Source organism: Dama dama, chromosome 33, assembly GCF_033118175.1.
Source record: "Dama dama isolate Ldn47 chromosome 33, ASM3311817v1, whole genome shotgun sequence".
In the NCBI taxonomy this organism is placed as follows: Eukaryota; Metazoa; Chordata; class Mammalia; order Artiodactyla; family Cervidae; genus Dama; species Dama dama.
This window is the reverse complement of record NC_083713.1, coordinates 4,968,669-4,990,331: the sequence shown is the minus strand read 5'-3', so window position 1 is coordinate 4,990,331 and position 21,663 is coordinate 4,968,669. Positions and strand designations below refer to the sequence as shown.

General features: G+C 41.4%; 1 protein-coding gene across 2 annotated transcripts in view; it reads right to left on the bottom strand.

The window, feature by feature from the left end:
- Window positions 1-21,663, bottom strand: part of PLEKHB2 (pleckstrin homology domain containing B2) — a 53,961-nt gene that overhangs the window by 21,870 nt on the left and 10,428 nt on the right. For both annotated transcript variants that reach the window (XM_061135689.1, XM_061135690.1), the window contains exons 2-6: window positions 16,158-16,202; window positions 14,356-14,508; window positions 12,920-13,022; window positions 8,138-8,177; window positions 6,820-6,909 (exon numbers count right to left, since the gene is read on the bottom strand). In XM_061135689.1, coding sequence (XP_060991672.1) covers window positions 6,820-6,909; window positions 8,138-8,177; window positions 12,920-13,022; window positions 14,356-14,508; window positions 16,158-16,194 — 423 coding nt within the window. In that variant the 5' untranslated portion in view covers window positions 16,195-16,202. The remainder of the gene's footprint in view (window positions 1-6,819; window positions 6,910-8,137; window positions 8,178-12,919; window positions 13,023-14,355; window positions 14,509-16,157; window positions 16,203-21,663) is intronic.

Below are 21,663 nucleotides of genomic sequence, written 5' to 3'. Positions count from 1 at the left end.
TAAATGAAAAAAAAAAAAATTGGTTCTCCAAGTTCCAGTCTATAAAGTTTGACAGTCTATTAAAAAAGTAAAGAATATTAGACAGTGTGCTTATATACTTTAAGGTTCTAAAAATACAAACCCATAACTGAAATCTACTTTCAGGCTGTAAAATAAAGAAGGCAGAAAAATACAACAAAAAGGAGAACTGGACTTGCCAGTGACTCCAATTTCAATTCAGCTCTACCATTATCCTGACCTTCAGTAAGTCATCTATCTAACTACTGTAGGCCTTATTTTGTTCATCTTGAAAATGATCAGTTTGGACTAAGTAATAAATGAGATTGATCCGTCAGTTTTCTCTTGGTGAAGCCAAACTAGTGGCAAAACCCTTCCCACAAAACCCTCCCCAGTCCAGTTTCCAGAGGTTTCTGTGAGGAGAGTATAAAAGACTGAGGCTACTAAGGAGTCTGGAGACTGAGGCCTGGACAGGTGACTGGCAGTTTTCCAACAGGACATGCCTATGAAAGCACACAGCCAGAAATGAGCAGTGGACTGCTTCCACTGACCAAGTAAAGAACCCGAAAGCATGGAGACAAAAGGCCTGGCCTCCCTTAGGAGCTCACAGCTGGTGGTAAGGTAGATGTGCTTAAAGACAATTACAATTATTGTTCCTATGTGACAAAGGCTGCAGCCTGGCAAATGCATATGGAGATCTGAGTCTGTTATCTTACAAAAGCAGGAGACAGGATTTATGCCTTTGGAAGATAAAATAGATGCAGATGTTTTCCCTATTCTTCCTGCTGTATACAACTGAACACCCTGGACACTACACATACAACAAACGTAAGGAGACTCTGAAAGGTGGAGAGAAGGCGGTCAACTGTCTGCTGACTTCATGACCCTAAGAAGGACGTGCAGTGAGTCCCCTGGGTTTTCTTTCTGCCTCCTACATCCTAGATTGGATAATGTAGAAGTGGCAACATAGAAATGTCAGTATGTGCAGACCTTTCTTTGTCTGCCTCAAAGAAAGCCTGCTGGGTCTACCCAAAGAACCTGGGAAGGAAAAGGGTAATCTAGCAAGAGAGACCATTTTTAGGCAATAACTGCTCCACTCCAGCCAAACACAAAAACAGCTGTTAGTTCCACCAGCGAAGTCAAGTTTGGAGAAAGGCTCTCGCCCAGCCCGTCGTGAACAGTGTCAGAGAAGGGCACGTGGGAAGCTGGAAATACCACCCCTGTCAGACAGAGACATGGCAGCCCCAGTCCCATGCCAGTGCCAGTGGAGACCGTGCGGGAAGCCAGAACCCCCATCTTCGCCCAGCGGAAGCAAGGCGCCCCTTCCCATCCTGCTGGAGCAGAACCAATAGAGACAGTGGAGAACAAGTACGTTCACAACCTCTTACCAGTAACCATGGCTACGCATTACACAGAGGCTTATGGGAAACAGCAGAAAAAGTCCCTCCAACTCCCAGGCAGGCTGGTGTCAGCAGACCTAGAGAAGGGCCTGAATCCCCAGCCCTGCTGGCAGTGACAAGGGACCACAGTCAGTTGGGATCCAGTGGAAAACCTGGACTTCCACCCCTTATGTGGAAGAGACAAAGCAAGCCTCACCCACCAGAGAAGCATTAGAAGGAGCTCTGCTAAAATGCAAGACTTGAATAGATTCAGTCTTATACTATTTAAATTTTCCAGGTTTTAATAAAAAGTAATTTGTCATACCAAGAACCAGGAAGATCTCAAACTGAAATGAGAAAAGACAAAAGAGACCAACACCAAGATAACAAAGATGTTGGAATTACCTAGGAAGGACTTTAAAGCAGCTACCATTAAGAGAAATTACAGACAGGTAGTAATGACCTTGGCTTTCCAGGTGACACAGTGGTAAAGAATCCGCCTGCCACTGCAGGAGATGCAGGTTCAATCTCTGGGTCGGGAAGACCCCCTGGAATAGAAGATAGAAACCCACTCCAGTATTCTTGTCTGGAAAACTCCATGGACAGAGAAGCCTGGCGGGCTATCGTCCATGGGGTCACAAAGAGTCAGACATGACTGAGAGACTGAGCAAGCATGCGCCATTAAAATATTTCAGTAAGTGATCAAGGATACATCTGAAATACATTTAAAACAAACACAGCAAGTCTTCACAAAACCAGAAAAGTCTCTGCAAAAGCTATATAAAGATATATATCAAGAATAACCAAATAAAAATTTTAGAAATAAAAAAATAATACATTGTTCAATGAAGAGACTCAACAACAAATAGAGATGATGAATAATCAATGAACATGAATATAAAGAGTAGAAATTACCCAGTTAGAACAGAGAAAAAACAGATTAAAGAAAAAAAAAAAAGATCAAAAACTTTTAAACATGTAGGACATCTAACATCTGTGTCATTAGTTTTAGAAGACAAAAGAGGACGGGGCTAAAAAGAATTCCAGAAATAATGGCTTAAAATTTCCCAAATTTAGCAAGAAACATAAACCTGTGTGAAACTGAATGAACACCAAATAAGATTAACCCCCAAATATACACTTCACAGGCAGACTTCTGAAAACCAAAGACAAAGAGAGCAAGCAGAAACCATGCACTGCCTTTAAGGGTAAGAATTCAAATGACAGCAAATTTCTCATCAGAAATCAGGAGGGCCAAAGGATAAAGCACACATTTCCCCAGTGATGAAAGAAATGTCAACTCAGAATTCTATACTAGTAAAAACATTCTTCAGAGAAAAAGATGAAATTGAGACATTCTCAAATGAAGGAAAATGGAGAATTTGTTGCTAGCAGATCTGTCCTAAGAAAATGACCAGAGGAAGTTCACTAAACAGACAGTAAATGATAAAAAAAGAAATCTGGAAACATCAGGAGGTAAGAAAGGATGGTCACACCGGGATACATGTAAATATAATAAAAACCACATCTTTATTTTTCTAAGTTTGACAGCCATATTTTTTTATACACCATCTGATTCTCAATACATGTAAAAGAAATACTTAAAACAATGATACCATAAAACGAGAGAGAAAACGGGAACTTAGAGGTAACGGTTTGGGCTCCCCTGGTGGCTTAGTGGTAAAGAATCCATCTGCCAATATGGGAGAGACAGGTTCAATAGCTGATCTGGGAAGGTCCCACATGCCACAGAGCAATTAAGCCTACGCGCCGCAACTACTGAGCCTGTGCTCTAGAGCCCAGAAGCCTCAATTACTGAGCCCGTGTGCTGCAGCTAAAGATGCCCCACGCCCCAGAGGTATTGCTCTGCAACGAGAAGCCACTGCAGTGAGAGGCCTCCGCATCGCAGCTATAGAGTAGCCCCCACTTGCCACTAGAGAGAAGCCTGTGCAGCAACGAAGACCCAGCACAGCCAAAAATAAATAAATACAATTATAGACACGATGGTTTGACACTCACTGCACTTGATAAAATGTGATCATTTGACTGAAAAACACGTATATATGTATAACTAGAACAACCACTAAAATATTAATAGAAATACAAAGAGAAACTCAAAACATTACAGATAAATCAAAATAATTCTAAAACATGTTCTATGGGAATTCCCTGGTGATCCAGTGGTTAGGACTCCATGCTTTGACTGCTAAGGGCCCAGGTCACATCCCCGGTCTAGGAACTAAGGTCCCACAAGCTGTGTGGTACAGCCGAAAAAAATAAAAATAAGTAAAACAAAATAAGACATGTTCCAATAACTCACAAAAGGCTTAAGTCAAAGAACAGAGATATGAAAAATAGAACCAAAAACACAAACAATAAAACAGCATGCTTAATGTATCAAAATCACACTATATGTAAATGATCTACAGGAAAGGATGACTGATGTGCTTTGATACAAACTTGGAAACAAGTATTATATAAACTTCGAGATACAATTCACCATATAATGACTAGAGACAGTAATATCATATTGTATTATGTAAAGTAATAAACATTGCCACACTGGCACTCATTTACACTATATAAAGGCCTCAAAGTAACACAGTACACCTTAAACTCACACAATAAAAACGTAAATGTCCTAACTACACCAACTACATGATAAAATTTGTCAGATGAGGGGTGACCCGACTACATGTTGCCTACAAGAAACTACACGCTGTCTGTGAGAAACACGCTTCAAAGTAATACATACATTGAAAGAAAAAAGACTAATAAGCCCATGCACCACAACTACTGAGCTGTAAAGATTCCACCTGCCACGAGGGAGACACGGGAGACACAGATTCCATCCCCGGGTCAGGAAGATCCCCTGGAGAAGGAAATGGCCATCCACCCCAGTGTTCCTGCCTGGGAATTCCCATGGACGGAGGAGCCTGGAGGGCTCCAGTCCACGGGCTGCAGGAGAGTCGGACACGACTGAGCACATGAGCACAAGCTTTACTTGCGTGTGTGCTGTGTGTGTGTGCGTGCTAGAGCCTGGGAGCTGCAACTGCTGAGCCCACGTGCCCCGACTGCTGAAGCCAGCGTACCCTGGAGCCCACGCTCCACAGCAAGAGAGGTCACCATGATGAGGAGCCCACGCACTGCAGTTAGAATGGCCTTCCCCTGCCACAGAGAGAAGCCCACACACAGCAATGAAGACCCAGCACAGCCAAAAACAAATATAAGTAAATACATAAATTAAAAAAAAAATTTCACTGCTACTGGAAATGACTTGTATGTAAACCCGAGGACTATAAACTGTCAGAAGATAACACAGGAGAAAACCTCGGGAAACATGGTCTAGGTGAAGCATTAAATGTGACAACAAAGCACAGTCCACACAAGGAAAGACTAATAAATTACACTGTATTAAAAACTGTGAAAGGCACTGTAAGAGGATAAAAAGACATGTTACAGATCACATATCTGACAGGATTATTCCAATCTCAAACATATATATAAGCACTCTCAAAACTCAACAATAAAAAAATAATTAAAACAATTAGAAACTGAGCAAAAGACATGAAGACACAGTTTACTTGGACAGCATATACAGACGGCAAATAAGCACAAAAAGACGCTCAGCATCACGGGCGACTAGGGAAATGCAATTAAGATCACAAAGAAATATCACTACACACCTATTGAACAGTTAAAATAAAAAACACCGACAATACCAAGAGCTGGTGGGATACAGAGAAAATGACTCGCTCACACACTACTGATGGAAAAGTGAAATGGCAGAAAAATTCTGGAAAGTAGTTTGCCAGCTTTTTAAAAAACTAATCATATACTTGAATATACTGACCTTAGCAACTGCATTTTTGGGCATTTATTACAGAGAAATAAAACTTTATGTCTGCACAACAATCTGTACATGAGTGTTCACAGTAGGTTTACTGGTAACAGCCAAAATCTAGAACAACCAAAATGTCCCCCAACAGGTAAATGTCTCTCAATACAAAATGTGGTACACTCATATCATGGCATACCACTCAGCAATAAAAAGGAACAGACTACTGACACATGCAACAATTTGAATGTTGCAATTTAAAAATGAATCAAGGGCACTGTGCTGAGTAAAAACATGAAACTCAAAAGATCACACACTATATGATTCTATTTACACACACTGTGGAAAAGACAAAATTATATAGATGGCCAACAAATCAGTGATCGACAGCAGTTAAGGAAGGGGAATGAGGGTGTGACTGTAAGACAGTGTAGTAGCAAGAGGCGGAAAAGGCGATGGCACCCCACTCCAGTTCTCTTGCCTGGAGCATCCCATGGACGGAGGAGCCTGGTAGGCTGCAGTCCATGGGGTCGAGAAGAGTCGGACACGGCTGAGCAACTTCACTTTCACTTTTCACTTTCATGTATTGGAGAAGGAAATGGCAACCCACTCCAGTACTCTTGCCTGGAAAATCCCATGGTTGGAGGAGCCTGGTAGGCTGCAGTCCATGGGGTCACTAAGAGTCGGACAAGACTAAGCGACTTCACTTTCACTTTTCACTTTCATGCACTGGAGAAGGCAATGGCACCCCACTCCAGTGTTCTTGCCTGGAGAATCCCAGGGACGGCGGAGCCTGGTGGGCTGCCGTCTATGGGGTCGCACAGAGTCGGACACGACTGAAGCGACTTAGCAGCAGCAGTAGGAAGAGGATATTATAAACAGCTTTACATCTTGAATGAGGTAGTAGATATACATATCTACACGCATGATAAAATGACAGAATCAGACATAAACACTATACCAATTTCAAACTTCTGGTTTTGATTTTATTTACCATGTAACAGCTAGGGGAACAGGGTAAAAAGTACATGAGATTTTTCCATATTATCTTTGCAACTTCTTGTAAGTCTACAATTATTTCCAAATTAAAAGTGAAAAAAAGAAAAAAAAAAAAAAGAAAAAGTGCCTCCCACAACTGAGACTTCTATATGCAGCACTGAACACCTGCCACCTCTTATTAGGGCACACAACCAAAGGGATTTGGCATGTGATTTTAAGGTTCTGGTTTTGTTTCTTCAAATTAAAAAAGCATTTTTTTCTGATTATAAAGAGTATTCAAGTAAAAAAATGAAATATAAACTTATATAATCAGAATCATATTATTAATACCATGATTCACTTTTGGGTCTATCTTGAAAATATGAACGTGAAGATTATATAAAGCAGTTGTTTTATGAAAGCAAAAGACGACAATAGATAATCTGTTAAATATAGAAAAAAGCTTAAAGAAGAAAAGGGTTTCAAGTACATTTCTAATTTCTCTGATTTCTCAGAGTTTTCTTTCAGTTTTTTTTTTAATCTTTCTTTCAGTTTTAAAAGGATGGTAGCACAGAGACCCCAAGTTTCCCTCAGGTGGATTCTGTAAAGTGAAGATCTGCTCCCTACCTCAGGGGTTGGTGCAGCATACGCTGTGTAAGGAGGTGGAGAGGAAGCCACAGCTGTCTCATCATACATGACTTCTGAGCCAACATAAGCCTTGAGAGGAGAGAAATTGTGGGGAAAAAAAGAAAAATTAAAGGCCAAAAAGTTGATCTTTGAAGAGGAAATATAACAACTCTCTGAGAAGCACTGACTAGCAAGATGGCCTTCTCCTTGCCGCCACCCTGCATTCAGCACCCTCTGAGGTACAGAGGGTTGGTCCTCCCCAGTCACCAGCAGGGGGTAAAAAAGGTTTCCCTGCCCAAGAGAGCCACAGAGCCTCCAGGGCCACCCAGGCCCTTTCACAGATGTTACCCACTCTCAACAAGCCTTCTGTTCACAAATAAAAGTCCTACAGTCTAAAATGTAGCAGGCAGGGATATGTCCTGCACTCACAATCTGGTTTCTACATTAAAAACTTCTTAAATCTTTCATTAAATTACCCCCCAGTGGAAAACAAAAATATATGTGCTCCTTTAAAAACAATCCACATAGAGAATCACCTTGGCTCTTGTCCCTATGAATCATCAATACTAAATAACTTCCATTTGAGTAGAGGATTTTCATCAAAGAAAAGGTAATGGGAGTTTTAGAGTAAGCTTAGGAGGAAAAATAATCCTGAGATAACAAAAGCAGTAAAAAATAGCATTTGAATATTAAGTCTTTTTACTTTCTTTTACCACCTGTACAAATCATTTAAAAAGCTCCATCTATCTGTTTCTTTTCCTCCTAGAGAAATAAAGGAAAAAATAAAATCCTATCTGAAGAATCAAAGAAAATGTTGACCACAGAGGGAACTGCCTTTGACTCCCTGACAGACACAAAGATGGTACCACTAGCCTTTACAAATGGGGTTTACTGTCTCAGTTACCTCCTAAAGTCAAAAGAAACTAGAGACAAGTACAAGACTCAAAAATGTCTATTTCACAGGCTGAGATGCTATACATGAAAAGGGCCCTGTAATCCCTTGTGTACCTTCTCTGCAAACTACTGCAGAATTCAAAGTGCTGTAAATCTTTGTGAGATACAGACATTTCTAAAAAATAACACTGGGATCAATGTGCCTGTGTTAGATCGGCTCCTGCCAAAATGTTTTCCAAAATCCAGCTTCCTCACTGTCAGTGAAACACAGCCTGTCTATCTCTGCTTGCTCATTCAGGGCCAGGTGACCTAAAAAAAAAAAAAAAAGCCCTCTTCCCCCATTTTCCTCTTACCCTCCTATTCTCCTGTTTTTTACAGCAAGACTATGAGAAAACATTGTAAGTGACTGCCATTAGCAACTTACTGTGTTTGTCCTGGAATCCTGGAGTGTAAACTTCCAGGCCCTGAAGAAAAGAAAAAGAAAGAGGTACTTTATTTGCAACAACCCAACATCTATCTCAATGGTTCTCAAACCTGCAGTGGCATTGGAATTTTTCAAAAACCTTGTTTTAATAATAGACTTTTAGCCCTTTTCATACTGTTCATGGGGTTCTCAGCCACCTGACCTGCCTCGTGAGAAATCTGTATGCAGGTCAAGAAGCAACAGTAAGAACTGGACATGGAACAACAGACTGGTTCCAAATTAGGAAAGGAATACTTCAAGGCTGTATACTGTCACCCTGCTTATTTAACTTATATGCAGAGTACATCATGTGAAAGGCTGCACTGGATGAAGCACAAGCTAGAATCAAGATTGCCAGAAGAAATATAAATAACCTCAGATACGCAGATGACACCACTCTTATGGCAGAAAGTGACGAAGAACTAAAGGGCCTCTTGATGAAAGCCAAAGAGGAGAGTGAAAAAGTTGGCTTAAAACTTAACATTCAGAAAAGGAAAATCATGGCATCTGATCCCATCAATTCATGGCAAATAGATGGGAAAACAATAGAAACAGTGAGAGACTTTATTTTTTGGGGGTCCAAAATCAATGCAGATGGTGACTGCAACCATGAAATTAAAAGACACTTGCTCCTTCCAAGAAAAGTTATGACCAACCTAGACAGCATATTAGAAAACAGAGATGTTACTTTGCCAACAAAGGTCCGTCCTGTCAAAGCTATGATTTTTCCAGTAGTCATGTATGAATGTAGGAGTTGGACTATAAAGAAAGCTGAGCACCAAAGCTTTTGAACTGTGGTGTTGGAGAAGACTCTTGAGAGTCCCTTGGACTGCAAGGAGATCCAACCAGTCAATCCTAAAGGAAATCAGTCCTGAATATTCATTGGAAGGACCGATGCTGAAGCTGAAACTCCAATATTTTGCCCACCTGATGCAAAGAACTGACTCATTTGAAAAAACCCTGTTGCTGGGAAAGATTGAAGGCGAGAGGAGAAGGCGACAACAGAGGATGAGATGGTTAGATGGCATCACTGACTCAATGGACATAAGTTTGAGTAGGCTCCAAGAGTTGGTGATGGACAGGGAAGCCTGGCGTGCTGCAGTCCATGGGGTCACAAAGAGTCAGACACAACTGAACGACTGAACTTAGCCCTTGCCTCAAGACTCACTCAGTCACCTCACTTAAGACATGCACTAGGAATATATAATATGTAAAGAAAAAAATCTACAGTATTGATACATATGTAATATTTAAACTATAACCTATATGAAAGTTTTTCCTTTTTTTTTTTTAATTTTTGCTGAGCCACGGTCATGTGGGATCTTAGTTCCCTGACCAGGGATCAAACCCACACTCCATATAGTGGAGGCATTGAGTCTTAACCACTGGACCACCAGGGAAGTCCTTCACTTTTTAATAAATGTAAAATGCACCATGCTTAATTAACTATACTAAACCTATACTTTATCAGGTCATGATATACACACAGATCTATTAATATTTGATTTTTTAAATGGCTACATAAAGTTCCACATATGAGATTTAGAAGGTCAGCAGTATTTTGCACTTAAAAATAATGCTGGTATTTGAGAAACTGATATATAACAAATTAAGTTTAAGGTGTACAATATGATGATCTGAATCACATATAACATAAATTGATTGCTACAATAAGGTACCTCTACCCCTACACACGTGATTAATTTTTTACTTCTTTGGTGGCAACATTTAAAGTCTACTATCTTAACTTTCAAGTATATGAGACAGAACTATTAATTATAATCACTGCTATACAAGAGATGCCGAGAACTTACTCATCTTACAGCTGGAAGCTTATACCCTTTGTCCAACATCTCACCATTTCCCTCAACCACAGGTAAACACCATTCTACTCTCCACTTCTATGAAAATGAAAGTGTTAGTTGTTCAGTCATGTCTGGCTTTTTTAGATTCTTCATATAAGTGAGAAATACAGTCATTTTTCTTTCTCTGTCTAACTTACTTCACTTAGCATAAGGCCCTCAGGATCCATTTATATACTTGTGAAAGCAGCGTTTCTTTTTTTATAGTTGATTAATAGTTCATTGCCCACACATGTGCAAGTCTGTGTGTATTTGTATATATATCATTTTATTTGCCAATTCATTCATTCTTCAGACACTTAAGTTGTTTCCATGTGTTGGCTACTATGAATAATGCAAGAAACACAAGGGTGCAGCTATCTCATCAACACAACCATTTAATCCCCTTCAAATATACGTTGAAAAGTGGCATTTTAGAATCATATGCTAGTTCTATTTTGGTTTTTTGAGGAACCTCCATACTGTTTTCCATAGTGGCTTCACAAATTTACATTCCCACCAAAAGTGCACAGGACTCCCTTTTCTCCACATCCTCACCCAACAACTTGTATGTTTTGTCTTTTTGGTAACAGCCATTCTAAGGTAGCCATACAATTGCAGTCATTTCACATGCTAGCAAGATAATGCTCTAAATCTTTCATGCTAGACTTCAACAGTACATGAACTAAGACCTTCCAGATGTACAAGCTGGATTTAGAAAAAGCAGAGGAATCAGTGATCAAACTGCCAATAGCCACTGGATCATAAAAAGCAAAGGTATTTCAGAAAAACATCTACTTCTGCTTCATTGACTACACTAAAACCTTTGTGTCAATCACAGGAAACTGGAAAATTCTTAAAGAGAGGGGACTACTAGACCACCTTATCTGTCTCCTGAGAAACCTGCAGGCAGACCAAGAAGCAATGGTTAGAACTGGACATGGAACAATGGACTGGTTTAAAATTGGGAAAGGAGTACGTCAAGGCTGTATGTTGTCACCGATGCTTGCTTAACTCATACGCAGAGTACATCATGCAAAATGCTGGTGTGGGTGAATCCAAAGCTGGAATCAGGATTGCTGGGAGGGGGCTTCCCTGGTGGTCCAGAGGTTGAGAATGTGTCTGCCAATGCAAGAGATATGGGTTCAGTCCCTGCTCCAGGAAGATCCCACATGCTCCAAAATCACTGCAGTGACTGCAGCCATGAAATTAAAAGATGCCTGGTCTCTGGAAGGAAAAGCTATGACAAATCTAGACAGTGTACTAAAAAGCAGAGACCTCACTTCATCAACAAAGTTCCATCTAGTCAAAGCTATGGCTTTTCCAATAGTCATGTACAGACACGAGAGTTGGACCATAAAGAAAGCTGAGCCCAAAGAACTGTTGCTTCAAACTGTGGTGCTGGAGAAGACTCTTGAGAGTGTCTTGGATAGCACAGAGATCAAACCAGTTAATCCTAAAGGAAATCAATATTCATGGAATATTCATTGGAAGGACTGATGCTGAAGCTCCAATACTTTGGCCACTTGATGCAAAGAGGCGACTCCTGGAACAGACTCTGAAGCTGGGAGAGACAAGGCAGGAGTAAAAGGGGACGACAGAGGATGAGATGGCTGGATGGCATCATCGACTCCATGGACATGAGTCTGAGCAAACTCTGGGTGACAGTGAAGGACAGGGAAGCCTGGTGTGCTGCAGTCCATGGAGTCACAAAGAGTCGGACACAACTGAGCGACTCAACAACAATCCTCTTTATAAAGTGAGGATTAAACAACATATATAAAGCAGTCAGCACAGAGCCCAGACCAAAGTAAGTATTCAATATACATAAGCTTAAATGATTAACTAGTAAAAATATATATAGATCCAATTTATAAGAAAGTAGCAAACTGACTAGATGTGTTCATTTCTCCATTCGTCTTTATGAAAGCTACACCTCTTCCAGAAAATGACATTCATCATTCACTAAATAAGAATGTAAAAAAGAAACTACATCTGGCATTTAAAATAAACCCTTGAGTTTAGCATGCCTATATTGAGGGTAAGCATATGTGTAAAATACAGGGTCAGGCACTCTAACAAACTGGCCACCTGGATTTTATAAAAATGTCATATACATATGAATATTTTAATATACAGGAATATTATTATAATCTCTGTTAATGACTTCTCAAAATGTCCAGAGTTAATCTATGGTAGTGGTGAAGTGTGGACAGGAAAAAAAAAAAAAAAAAATCAGAGTTTTCAAGATTCTCGTCCTACATTAATGGGATGTTATGGGATGTTAAGGGATAAGAACTAATAAAGTTGGGCTTTCCTTCTTGTATTTCTATACTCTTTCTTCAGAGAGAGCAAATAGGAGTAAGAACCATCAAAAGACAGAAAAGGCTATATAATACAGATGTCAGTGCTATTTAAAAAGATATTTACATTACAATAACAAGCTTTAATGGTAATCCCTTGCTAGTCCACAAGTTAGGATTCTGCATTCTCACTGCTGTGGGCCCAGGTCTGATTACTGGTTAGGGAACTAATATCCCACAAGCCAGGCAGCACAGCCAAAAATATCACAAGATTTAAGAACCCACTTAAAAAAAAAAAAAAAAAGAACCCACTTAGTCGTGCCCATCATTCAATTCACATCTACTAATGAGAAAAGAATGCAAAGTGACTATATCTAATACTTTCTGCCATACTCACTATACCAGGACACTGCAGAGGCAGAAGCTAGCATCAGGGCATCAGACATGGACTAAGACACTGTTAACATTTATCTCACACACCTCTAAGTCACTTATTCTGCTGCCGAAAGGAAAACTTAACTCCCATTCTTTTCCTTTCCTGCAACTGGAAATTAAAACAGAAAGTACTTTTTAAGTTAAACACATCAGAAAAAACTTACAAACAATCATCTGTGCTTTCTGCACAAAGACTGATGGTTTTTCCATCTCGGCAAACAATCTGCAGCATACAGTCTTTTGGCTTCCCATCTGGTGGCTGAATATCTATAAAAAATATATAGAAATATTAACACCACTTTTTTCCCCCAAGGATTTCTTCTTAATAGCTCAGATAAGCAAAGGACCAGTACTTCAGAACACTGTAATTATAAAACATCTTTGTTCTGCCCTACAGAACCAAACACATGAATCATTACTCCGTACTAATTAAACTTCCTACAGGAGAAACAAGAAAGCCTCTCCAAGAGGGCATCCACATATGGTAATACACAGAACAGCCCAGACATTAGAAGAATAAGCACAATGAAAAGTGTTGCAAAGCATCAGTTACTAGAATACTTACTTCTTTAATTCACAGGAAGCATCAAACTACATCGCTGCTTTAGAAGTGAAAATCAGATGTTCAAAGTATCTCTGGGACTTCTCTGGTGGTCCAGTGGTTAAGAATCTGTCTTCCAATGCAGGGAATGGGGGTTTGATTCCTGGGTAGGGAACTAAGATCCCACATGCCACAGGGCAACTAAGCCCGACCAAAAGCCCGTGTGGCACAACCAGACAGACGGTACGCCGCAACTGCTAAGCCCACACACTCTACAGCTCATGCACCACAACTAGAGAGAAGTCTGCATGCTGCAACAAAATACCCGCAACAAAGATCCCACGTGCGGCAGCTAAGACTCGACACAACCAAAATAAATAAATATTTTTTTAAAACAAACAAAAAAACTCATAAAAAGAAATAAAGCATATCTGTGTACACCAAGAAGTATAAGACCTATGATATCTGAGCCTGGTTCAAGTAAGAATTTCAACAAGTAGTCCATAGAAACTTGTGTTTCAAGAACTTATATGGGCAGGATGTTATAACACCAGTGGTTACTACAGTGGACTCTGTACTCCAGAGCTAATAAAACAAACAGGGAAGTCCACATATGCCATTAATTAGAAACAGAAAAGTCTGTGCTTATTAAAAACCTATTCCTTCAAAATTTATATAAGAGGTAACTCCAGGAAAGACATCAGATTTTAAAAAACTGGAGCTGTTATCAATAAGCCAGTTTCTGAGTCACAAAATCTAACTACCTAGAGTAGCTCCATCCTGCTTGGGGTTCCCAGCACTCTGATTCCTTAGTTCTCCACCACTTTCTTCATGAGAGAGAACAGAAATGTGGACTGATGGGTCTATTCAGAGGAGAAAATTAATCTGCCGCCCCATATGGGTTATAATCCAGGTGTCTGGTTTCATCTGGTTACCTCTGCCTACATGAAACCCTTCTCTGATCTGTAAATGAAAGCAAAATGGCTAAGAAAGAGGAACCACTCCCACCAAGAATGGGGACGGGTAGGTGACAGAAGTTGGACACTGCAAACCACCTACCCCGACATTCATGTCCCATGCGGATGTTGATGCAGTCCACTGGCATGTGGACCTTATCCTCTACACTCTGCCGAGTCTGGTCATCATAATAGATCAGGTGACCATCTGACCACAGGTCAAACCAATTCTTCTTCCAGCGCTTCAAAATAGTACCTGAAAAAAGTGGAAATGTTGGCTTTGAGTGGAAAAGCAAAGACTTTGTCCTCTGACTCACAGGTAACAGAAACGAAAGAAACTTTCCTCTTGCTCCAAAAGTATACCTGCATCTGCCTGCCCAGGGCAGTCTATGAAAATGGAAGTGAAAGCAGACCCGGACTGCACGAACACTCGTGCTGCACCAGGGTTGCAGGCAGCACACGCTAAGATGAGAATTTCACTCCTACTGAGAACGCTGCCAACTTAAGTTTCAAAACATAAAAGAAGAAAAAAAAGCTGAATAAATTTTGAGCTAATGAAACATGTCTAGCATTTAACTCTCCATGTGGTATATCTAAACCTTCTGAGCAGTATCTAACTGCTAGATTGATTAGAAAATGTTGGACTATAAACTCTCTACTTAGAAATAACAGTAATACCTTCCTCTTCTGGAAAATATCTTTCTCTTTTTCTTGAAAGGCCTTCATGTATACTTTTCTCTAACATTCACCTTCCCTTACAGCCCACAGTGCAGGAGAGTTTCCCTGCCTGAGGCTATGCAGAGGCAGGCTCAGATGCTGGACACACCCACTCCCAGGGCCTGGCTCCCATCCAGCATGCATCCATCACAGTCCATCAGTTTGCAAGAATGCATCCTTTCATCTGTCATCTTGGACTAGGCATTTAACTTTATAAAACTCTAATTTCCTGTCAGCCAAAAAGGAAAACTAAAGGTCATCCCTGCACCATATCTATACCTATCTATACCTAATCTTTTGTTTCTATAGATCCCAATTCTTGGCCAATGTGCACAAATTCCATTGCATGTGCCTCTCCATATCTCCCATGTCCACTGCAGGTATCAAAAGAATATTCATCACAGCTGCCTTCCGAATTTCTTTGACCACTATCAAGCACCCACCTTGTTGAGAGGGGCAACCACAGCACTTGCCCAAATTGATAAATAACTGGCATCCAGTATCCATCTGACTGGCAGCACCTGAGCTGTGCAAAAACTACTGAAGAGAGCCACCCAAATACAGACAGGTGTAATCACTAGGCTGGGGAGCGCCAGCCAAGCATCACACCTGCCATCAAAGCCCTGACTGCAGAATCCTAGACTAGACTGTCAGGCCCATAGAGATGAGTCTAAGAAAATGAACTCAATCTCATAGGAAAAGAACTGAGTCTCTTCTCCAGAGTCCTTTTGGAGATAAAAAAAGATTTGGTTTTAGGTAAATGCACTCCCTCAGGTCAAATCTTAATCTATAATTGAAGACTGCAGTATTTCAGAATCTCATCACTATTCAATTCCTAGATGAGACAGCTATTTCCTACAGTAAGCAGTACCTCCACAGTAATATACCAGCTCAGCTTGGATAGACTTAAGAACCTCAGGTCAGCCATTAATAATACAGAATGCTAGTAAGAAAAATCAGCAGGGACTACTATCCCCTGGTTTCTGTCAAGGCAGCAACCAAGAAGCAGCTTTATGTGTGCTGAAAAACAGTTCACAGAAATCTAAAAATCTGCAAGAGGAAATCCAGAGCAACAGCATTAATAAGACTTTGTTATTTATTTGTAAACGTCAGCAGTATCAGCCACAGAAATAAAAGATGAGTCCTAAGGCAACTCTAAACCACAAGGGGCTCATGTCCTATACTTACTCTGTCGCAGCAACCATCCACTCTTCACAAATGCCATTTTCTCACCTACAGAAAAAAAACAGCCAGGTTCAAAATCATATTCAGAAAAGAGAATGACCCACATGAGCTGTTTTTACTCACTTTTGACACCAAATGTGTGTGGTTTTTCCATACCAGTAACCAATTCTCCAATTCTCAGGACACCAACTGGATGTCTACTGATTCAGGTGGATTCCAACACTATGTGGAGTTAGCATCAGACCTCACAGGTTAAAGGTTCAGTTCCACAAGAGTGCTCCCACTTTAAAGAAAAGTCCTAGGCCTATTGTATTTCTGATATACAAATTGGGAGATTTATACATGTAAATTGATTTATTTATACATATAAACTCATATAAATATATATTGACTCCCTCCTGAGATTCAATAATCTGCTATGGCTCAGGAAAGCACTTTACAATATTCTGTTTATTATAAAAGGATTCAACTCAGGAACAGCCAAATGGATGAGATGAAAAGCACAAAGTGTGCAAGCAGAGCTTCCATTGCCTCTCCAGGCACTACTTCGCAGCATCTCCATGTGACCAGTGGAACTCTGTCATTTATGGGTTCCTAAGGAGATGCTTTATTGACTATGCCAAAGCCTTTGACTGTGTGGATCACAATAAACTGGAAAATTCTGAAAGAGATGGGACTACCAGACCACCTGACCTGCCTCTTGAGAAACGTATATGCAGGTCAGGAAGCAACAGTTAGAACTGGACATGGAACAACAGACTGGTTCCAAATAGGAAAAGGAGTACGTCAAGGCTGTATATTGTCATCCTGCTTATTTAACTTATATGCAGAGTACATCATGAGAGACGCTGGGCTGGAGGAAGCACAAGCTGGAATCAAGATTGCTGGGAGAAATATCAATAACCTCAGATATGCAGATGACACCACCCTTATAGCAGAAAGTGAAGAGGAACTGAAAAGCTTCTTGATGAAAGTGAAAGAGGAGAGTGAAAACGTTGGCTTAAAGCTCAACATTCAGAAAACTAAGATCAAGGCATCTGGTCCCATCACTTCATGGGAAATAGATGGGGAAACAGTGGAAACAATGGCTGACTTTATTTTGGGGGGCTCCAAAATCACTGCAGATGGTGATTGCAGCCATGAAATTAAAAGACACTTACTTCTTGGAAGGAAAGCTATGACCAACCTAGATAACATATTAAAAAGCAGAGATATTACTTTGCCAACAAAGGTCTGTCTAGTCAAGGCTATGGTTTTTCCAGTGGTCATGTATGGATGTGAGAGTTGGACTGTGAAGAAAGCTGAATGCCAAAAAATTGATGCTTTTGAACTGTGGTGTTGGAGAAGACTCTTTGGAGAGTCCCTTGGACTGCAAAGAGATCCAACCAGTCCATCCTAAAGGAGATCAGCCCTGGGTTTTCATTGGAAGGACTGACGTTGAAGCTGAAACTCCAATACTTTGACCACCTCATGTGAAGAGTTGACTCATTGGAGAAGACCCTGATGCTTGGAGGGATCGGGGGCAGGAGGAGAAGGGGACGACAGAGGATGAGATGGCTGGATGGCATCACCGACTCGATGGACATGAGTTTGGGTAAACTCCGGGAGTTTGTAACGGACAGGGAGGCCTGGCATGCTGTGATTCATGGCGTTGCAAAGAGTCGGACATGACTGAGCGACTGAATTGAACTGAACTGAACTGAAGGAGATTCCGTTAGGTATCCATGATTACATCACTGGACACTGGTGATTAAGTGGCAGTTTCTCTGCATCTCTGGAGATCCAGGAATGCGGTTGAAAGCTCTAACCTTCTCGTCACAAGCTTGGTTCCTCTGGCAACCAGCCCCATCCTGAAGTCACCTAGGTGCACCCCACATCCCCACCCCACCCCCACACCAAGAGTCATCTCATTAGTATAAACTCAAGTATGGTTGAAAGGGGTTTATTATGAATTAAAAAAAAAAAAAAACCTCCTAATGCCTCTAATCTCTCAGAAAATTCCAATGTTTTAGAAGTTCATATGTTTCTTATCATATCACAAAATCACAGTCCTTTGGTCTCTCTGTCCTTACTCCTTTCAGCTGGGTAAAGGACCAAAGTCATTTTATCTCAATGGCCATCTGGAATTTACCTAATACCTCGTTAACGGGGCCAATATAACCCCTGACACAAACATTCTAGTTTTTAGCCTCAGCACCCTGCCCACCTTTTTAAAAGTAAGGCTGATGCTGAAACTCCAATACTTTGGCCACCTGATGCAAACAGCCAACTCATTGGAAAAGACCCTGAAGTTGGGAAAGATTGAAGGCAGAAGGAGAAGAAGGTGACAGAGCCTGAGATGGTGGGATGGCATCACCGATTCAATGGACATGAACTTGGGCAAATTCCGGAAGATGGTGAGGGACAGGGAGGCCTGGAATGCTGAAGTCCATTGGGTCGCAAAAAGTCAGACAGAACTTGGCAACTGAAAAACAACAATCCTGCCCACCTTACCAAGTCTAACTCCACTTAGGTCTAATAGACATAAAGCAGCCCCAGAACACAAAGATTCAACTCTGTCAAGAACTTGTGACTTCTCCTAACGTACCTGGAATCGTGGGGTTCTGGGGTCCAGCTGCCTAAGCTCTACCCTGGGTGTGCGCTGCTGCTGCTGCTAAATCGCTTCAGTTGTCTCCGACTCTGTGTGACCCCATAGACGGCAGCCCACCAGGCTCCTCTGTCCCTGGGATTCTCCAGGCAAGAACACTGGAGTGGGTTGCCATTTCCTTCTCCAATGCATGAAAGTGAAAAGTGAAAGTGAAGTCGCTCAGTCGTGTCCGACTCTCCGCGACCCCATGGCCTGCAGCCCACCAGGCTCCTCCGTCCCTGGGATTCTCCAGGCAAGAGGACTGGAGTGGGTTGCCATTTCCTTCTCCAATGCATGAAAGTGAAAAGTGAAAGTGAAGTCGCTCAGTCGTGTCCGACTCTCCGCGACCCCATGGCCTGCAGCCCACCAGGCTCCCCGTCCCTGGGATTCTCCAGGCAAGAACACTGGAGTGGGTTGCCATTTCCTTCTCCAATGCATGAAAGTGAAAAGTGAAAGTGAAGTCGCTCAGTCGTGTCCGACTCTCCGAGACCCCATGGCCTGCAGCCCACCAGGCTCCTCCGTCCCTGGGATTCTCCAGGCAAGAGGACTGGAGTGGGTGGCCAGGCGTGCCCTAGTGACTTTACACAGCCCAGTTACAGCTGGCCGTGCATGGGCGTCAGCAGGTGGAGTGGCCAGGTCAGAGCAGAACAAAAAACTCAAAGAGCAGAACTCACCAAAAAAAAAGTCTAATAACTTTAACTCCATAAAAATAAAAATCTGAGTGGCAAAAGTTAAGAAGACCAATAAAAGACAAAGAAAAATATATTTTACAACCATATACATGGCAGCAGAGAGTTAATTTCCTTCACTTACAAAGCCGACTTATAACAGAAACGGCACTCATCTGGCAGTTCAGAGAAAAAGAAACACGAATGGGCAAAAAACTCATAAGCTCTCCATTTCTCTCTCAATTCAAATAGCAAAATTCAAATCACGAGTTAACAACATTACCTATTACAGGGCCACAAATGAAAAAAACTATGATACCCAGAAAGGAGAAAGCATAATGGCAGGAATGAAAACTACTGTAATCTTTTGGGAGGAGAATTTGACAATATCCATCCAAATTTTAAATATTCATACACTCTGAATGTATGAACACCTCACCATTACTAGGAATATGCCTCCTTGATACACACGCAGTTTCACCCACACATGTGTAACACTATCCCCAACCAGAGGCCCCTCCACACACGGCAGATCATCATACAGATGTGAAAGAACTAAAGCAGAAGAGTTTGTGCTCATGAGCATACAGAGCTGATAGCCACCAGCACAACTGCTTTCTGGAAGGTGTCAGCAAACTGCCAATGATGTGCACCTCTGAGGAGAGGAGTGAGGAGATGCTGAGTGTCAGAAAAGGGGGCAATACTCAGGCCTATTACAACTCTCTGCAATTTGCAAATATTGCATCATTTTATTTATTTATTTACTTCTTGGCTGCACTGGGTCCACTGCTGCCTGAGGGCTTTCTCTAATTGTGGTGAGCAGGGGCTGCTCTCCTATCGTGGAGCACAGTTCTAGGGTGTGCGGGCTCCAGGACTTCTGGCACACAGGCTCAGTAGCTGCAGTTTGTGGGCTCCAGAGCATGACCTCAGTAGTTGTGGCACACGGGCTTAAGTTGCCCCATGGCATGTGGAATCTTCCCAGGCCAGGGATTGAACAAATCAACAGATATTATTTGGAGGCTGAAATTATGAGCTACTTTTGTTTTCTACTTTAGCATTTTTAAGGTATTCTCTTAAGACACAAAAGTTTTGGAAGGTTGGCAAAACAGAGCACAAGCCCAAGTAGCCACCTCAAAAGAACAAATGAGTTCTTCCTCATTTCATGTTTCCCACGTCTAAGTACGGCTCGCAAGTCATCCTGTATTTCAGCATCTTCAAAATGAATGTTCTTAGTCTCCCTGAAGTTTTTGCCAATTCACGCTGTTTGTCCTCACCAGGAAAGAAAGGATGTTTTTTCATCTTTCTCTTTCACATTTAGGCACTCAAACATCCAGTCCCAGATGAACTAGATGCACAAAGTCAGTCTCTTCTTTCTCCCAGAGGGTGTGCGTGCTGCTTACTGCTGCTGATGGTGAGGGTACATGCCTGAGGCAGCTGACTGTTGAGAAGGCAATGCTAACTGCTGAGCCACTGACTCACCCAACCAGGAAAATTCCCGCTAATACAAGGCTTTCCATTAAGCAAAATGATGGGTTTCGTCATTACTTAAACTGAGTTGAACTAGTTTTCTGCAATTTGCAGCCTGTAATAAGGGTCCCCAATCCCCAGGAAGCAGACTGGTGTGGTCTGTGACTTGTTAGGCATGGGGCCACACAGCAGGAGGTGGGTGGCAGACAAGCAGAGCCTGCTACCCATAGCCCGCTGGCCCTTACTCCATGAAAACAGTCCCCAGTGCCAAAAGAATTGAGGACAGGTGGCCTGTAGCATCCCTAAAACAATCATTTACTTCCAAAAGGATTTGAGGCAGAGAAATAACACTATTATATTTTCATTCAACAAATATTATTTGAACATGTAATGTGTGTCCAGCCTTGCAGCAGACACTAAGGATAAAGCAGTGACCAAGTCAAAAGCCCTGCTTTCGTGTTAGTTGATACTCTAATGGAAGAAAAAGATTAAACTTGGAAGTTAAAAAGACAGGGGATGGATGTTATAGATAGCATCACATCTCTGCAGTGATATTATTACCCCAAAACATAAAACTGCAGGGTATTCACTCATGCCAAATCCTGGATATTTATACTAAAACTTCCTACAATCCTTAACAGAAACTCGTTTATTTTCCTTTTCACGTGAAAAGGAAAATAGTTGGGATTAGGCCAAAAATTACCTGAAGGTATTGGGAGCCACATAGTTTACAATACAAACATAAAAC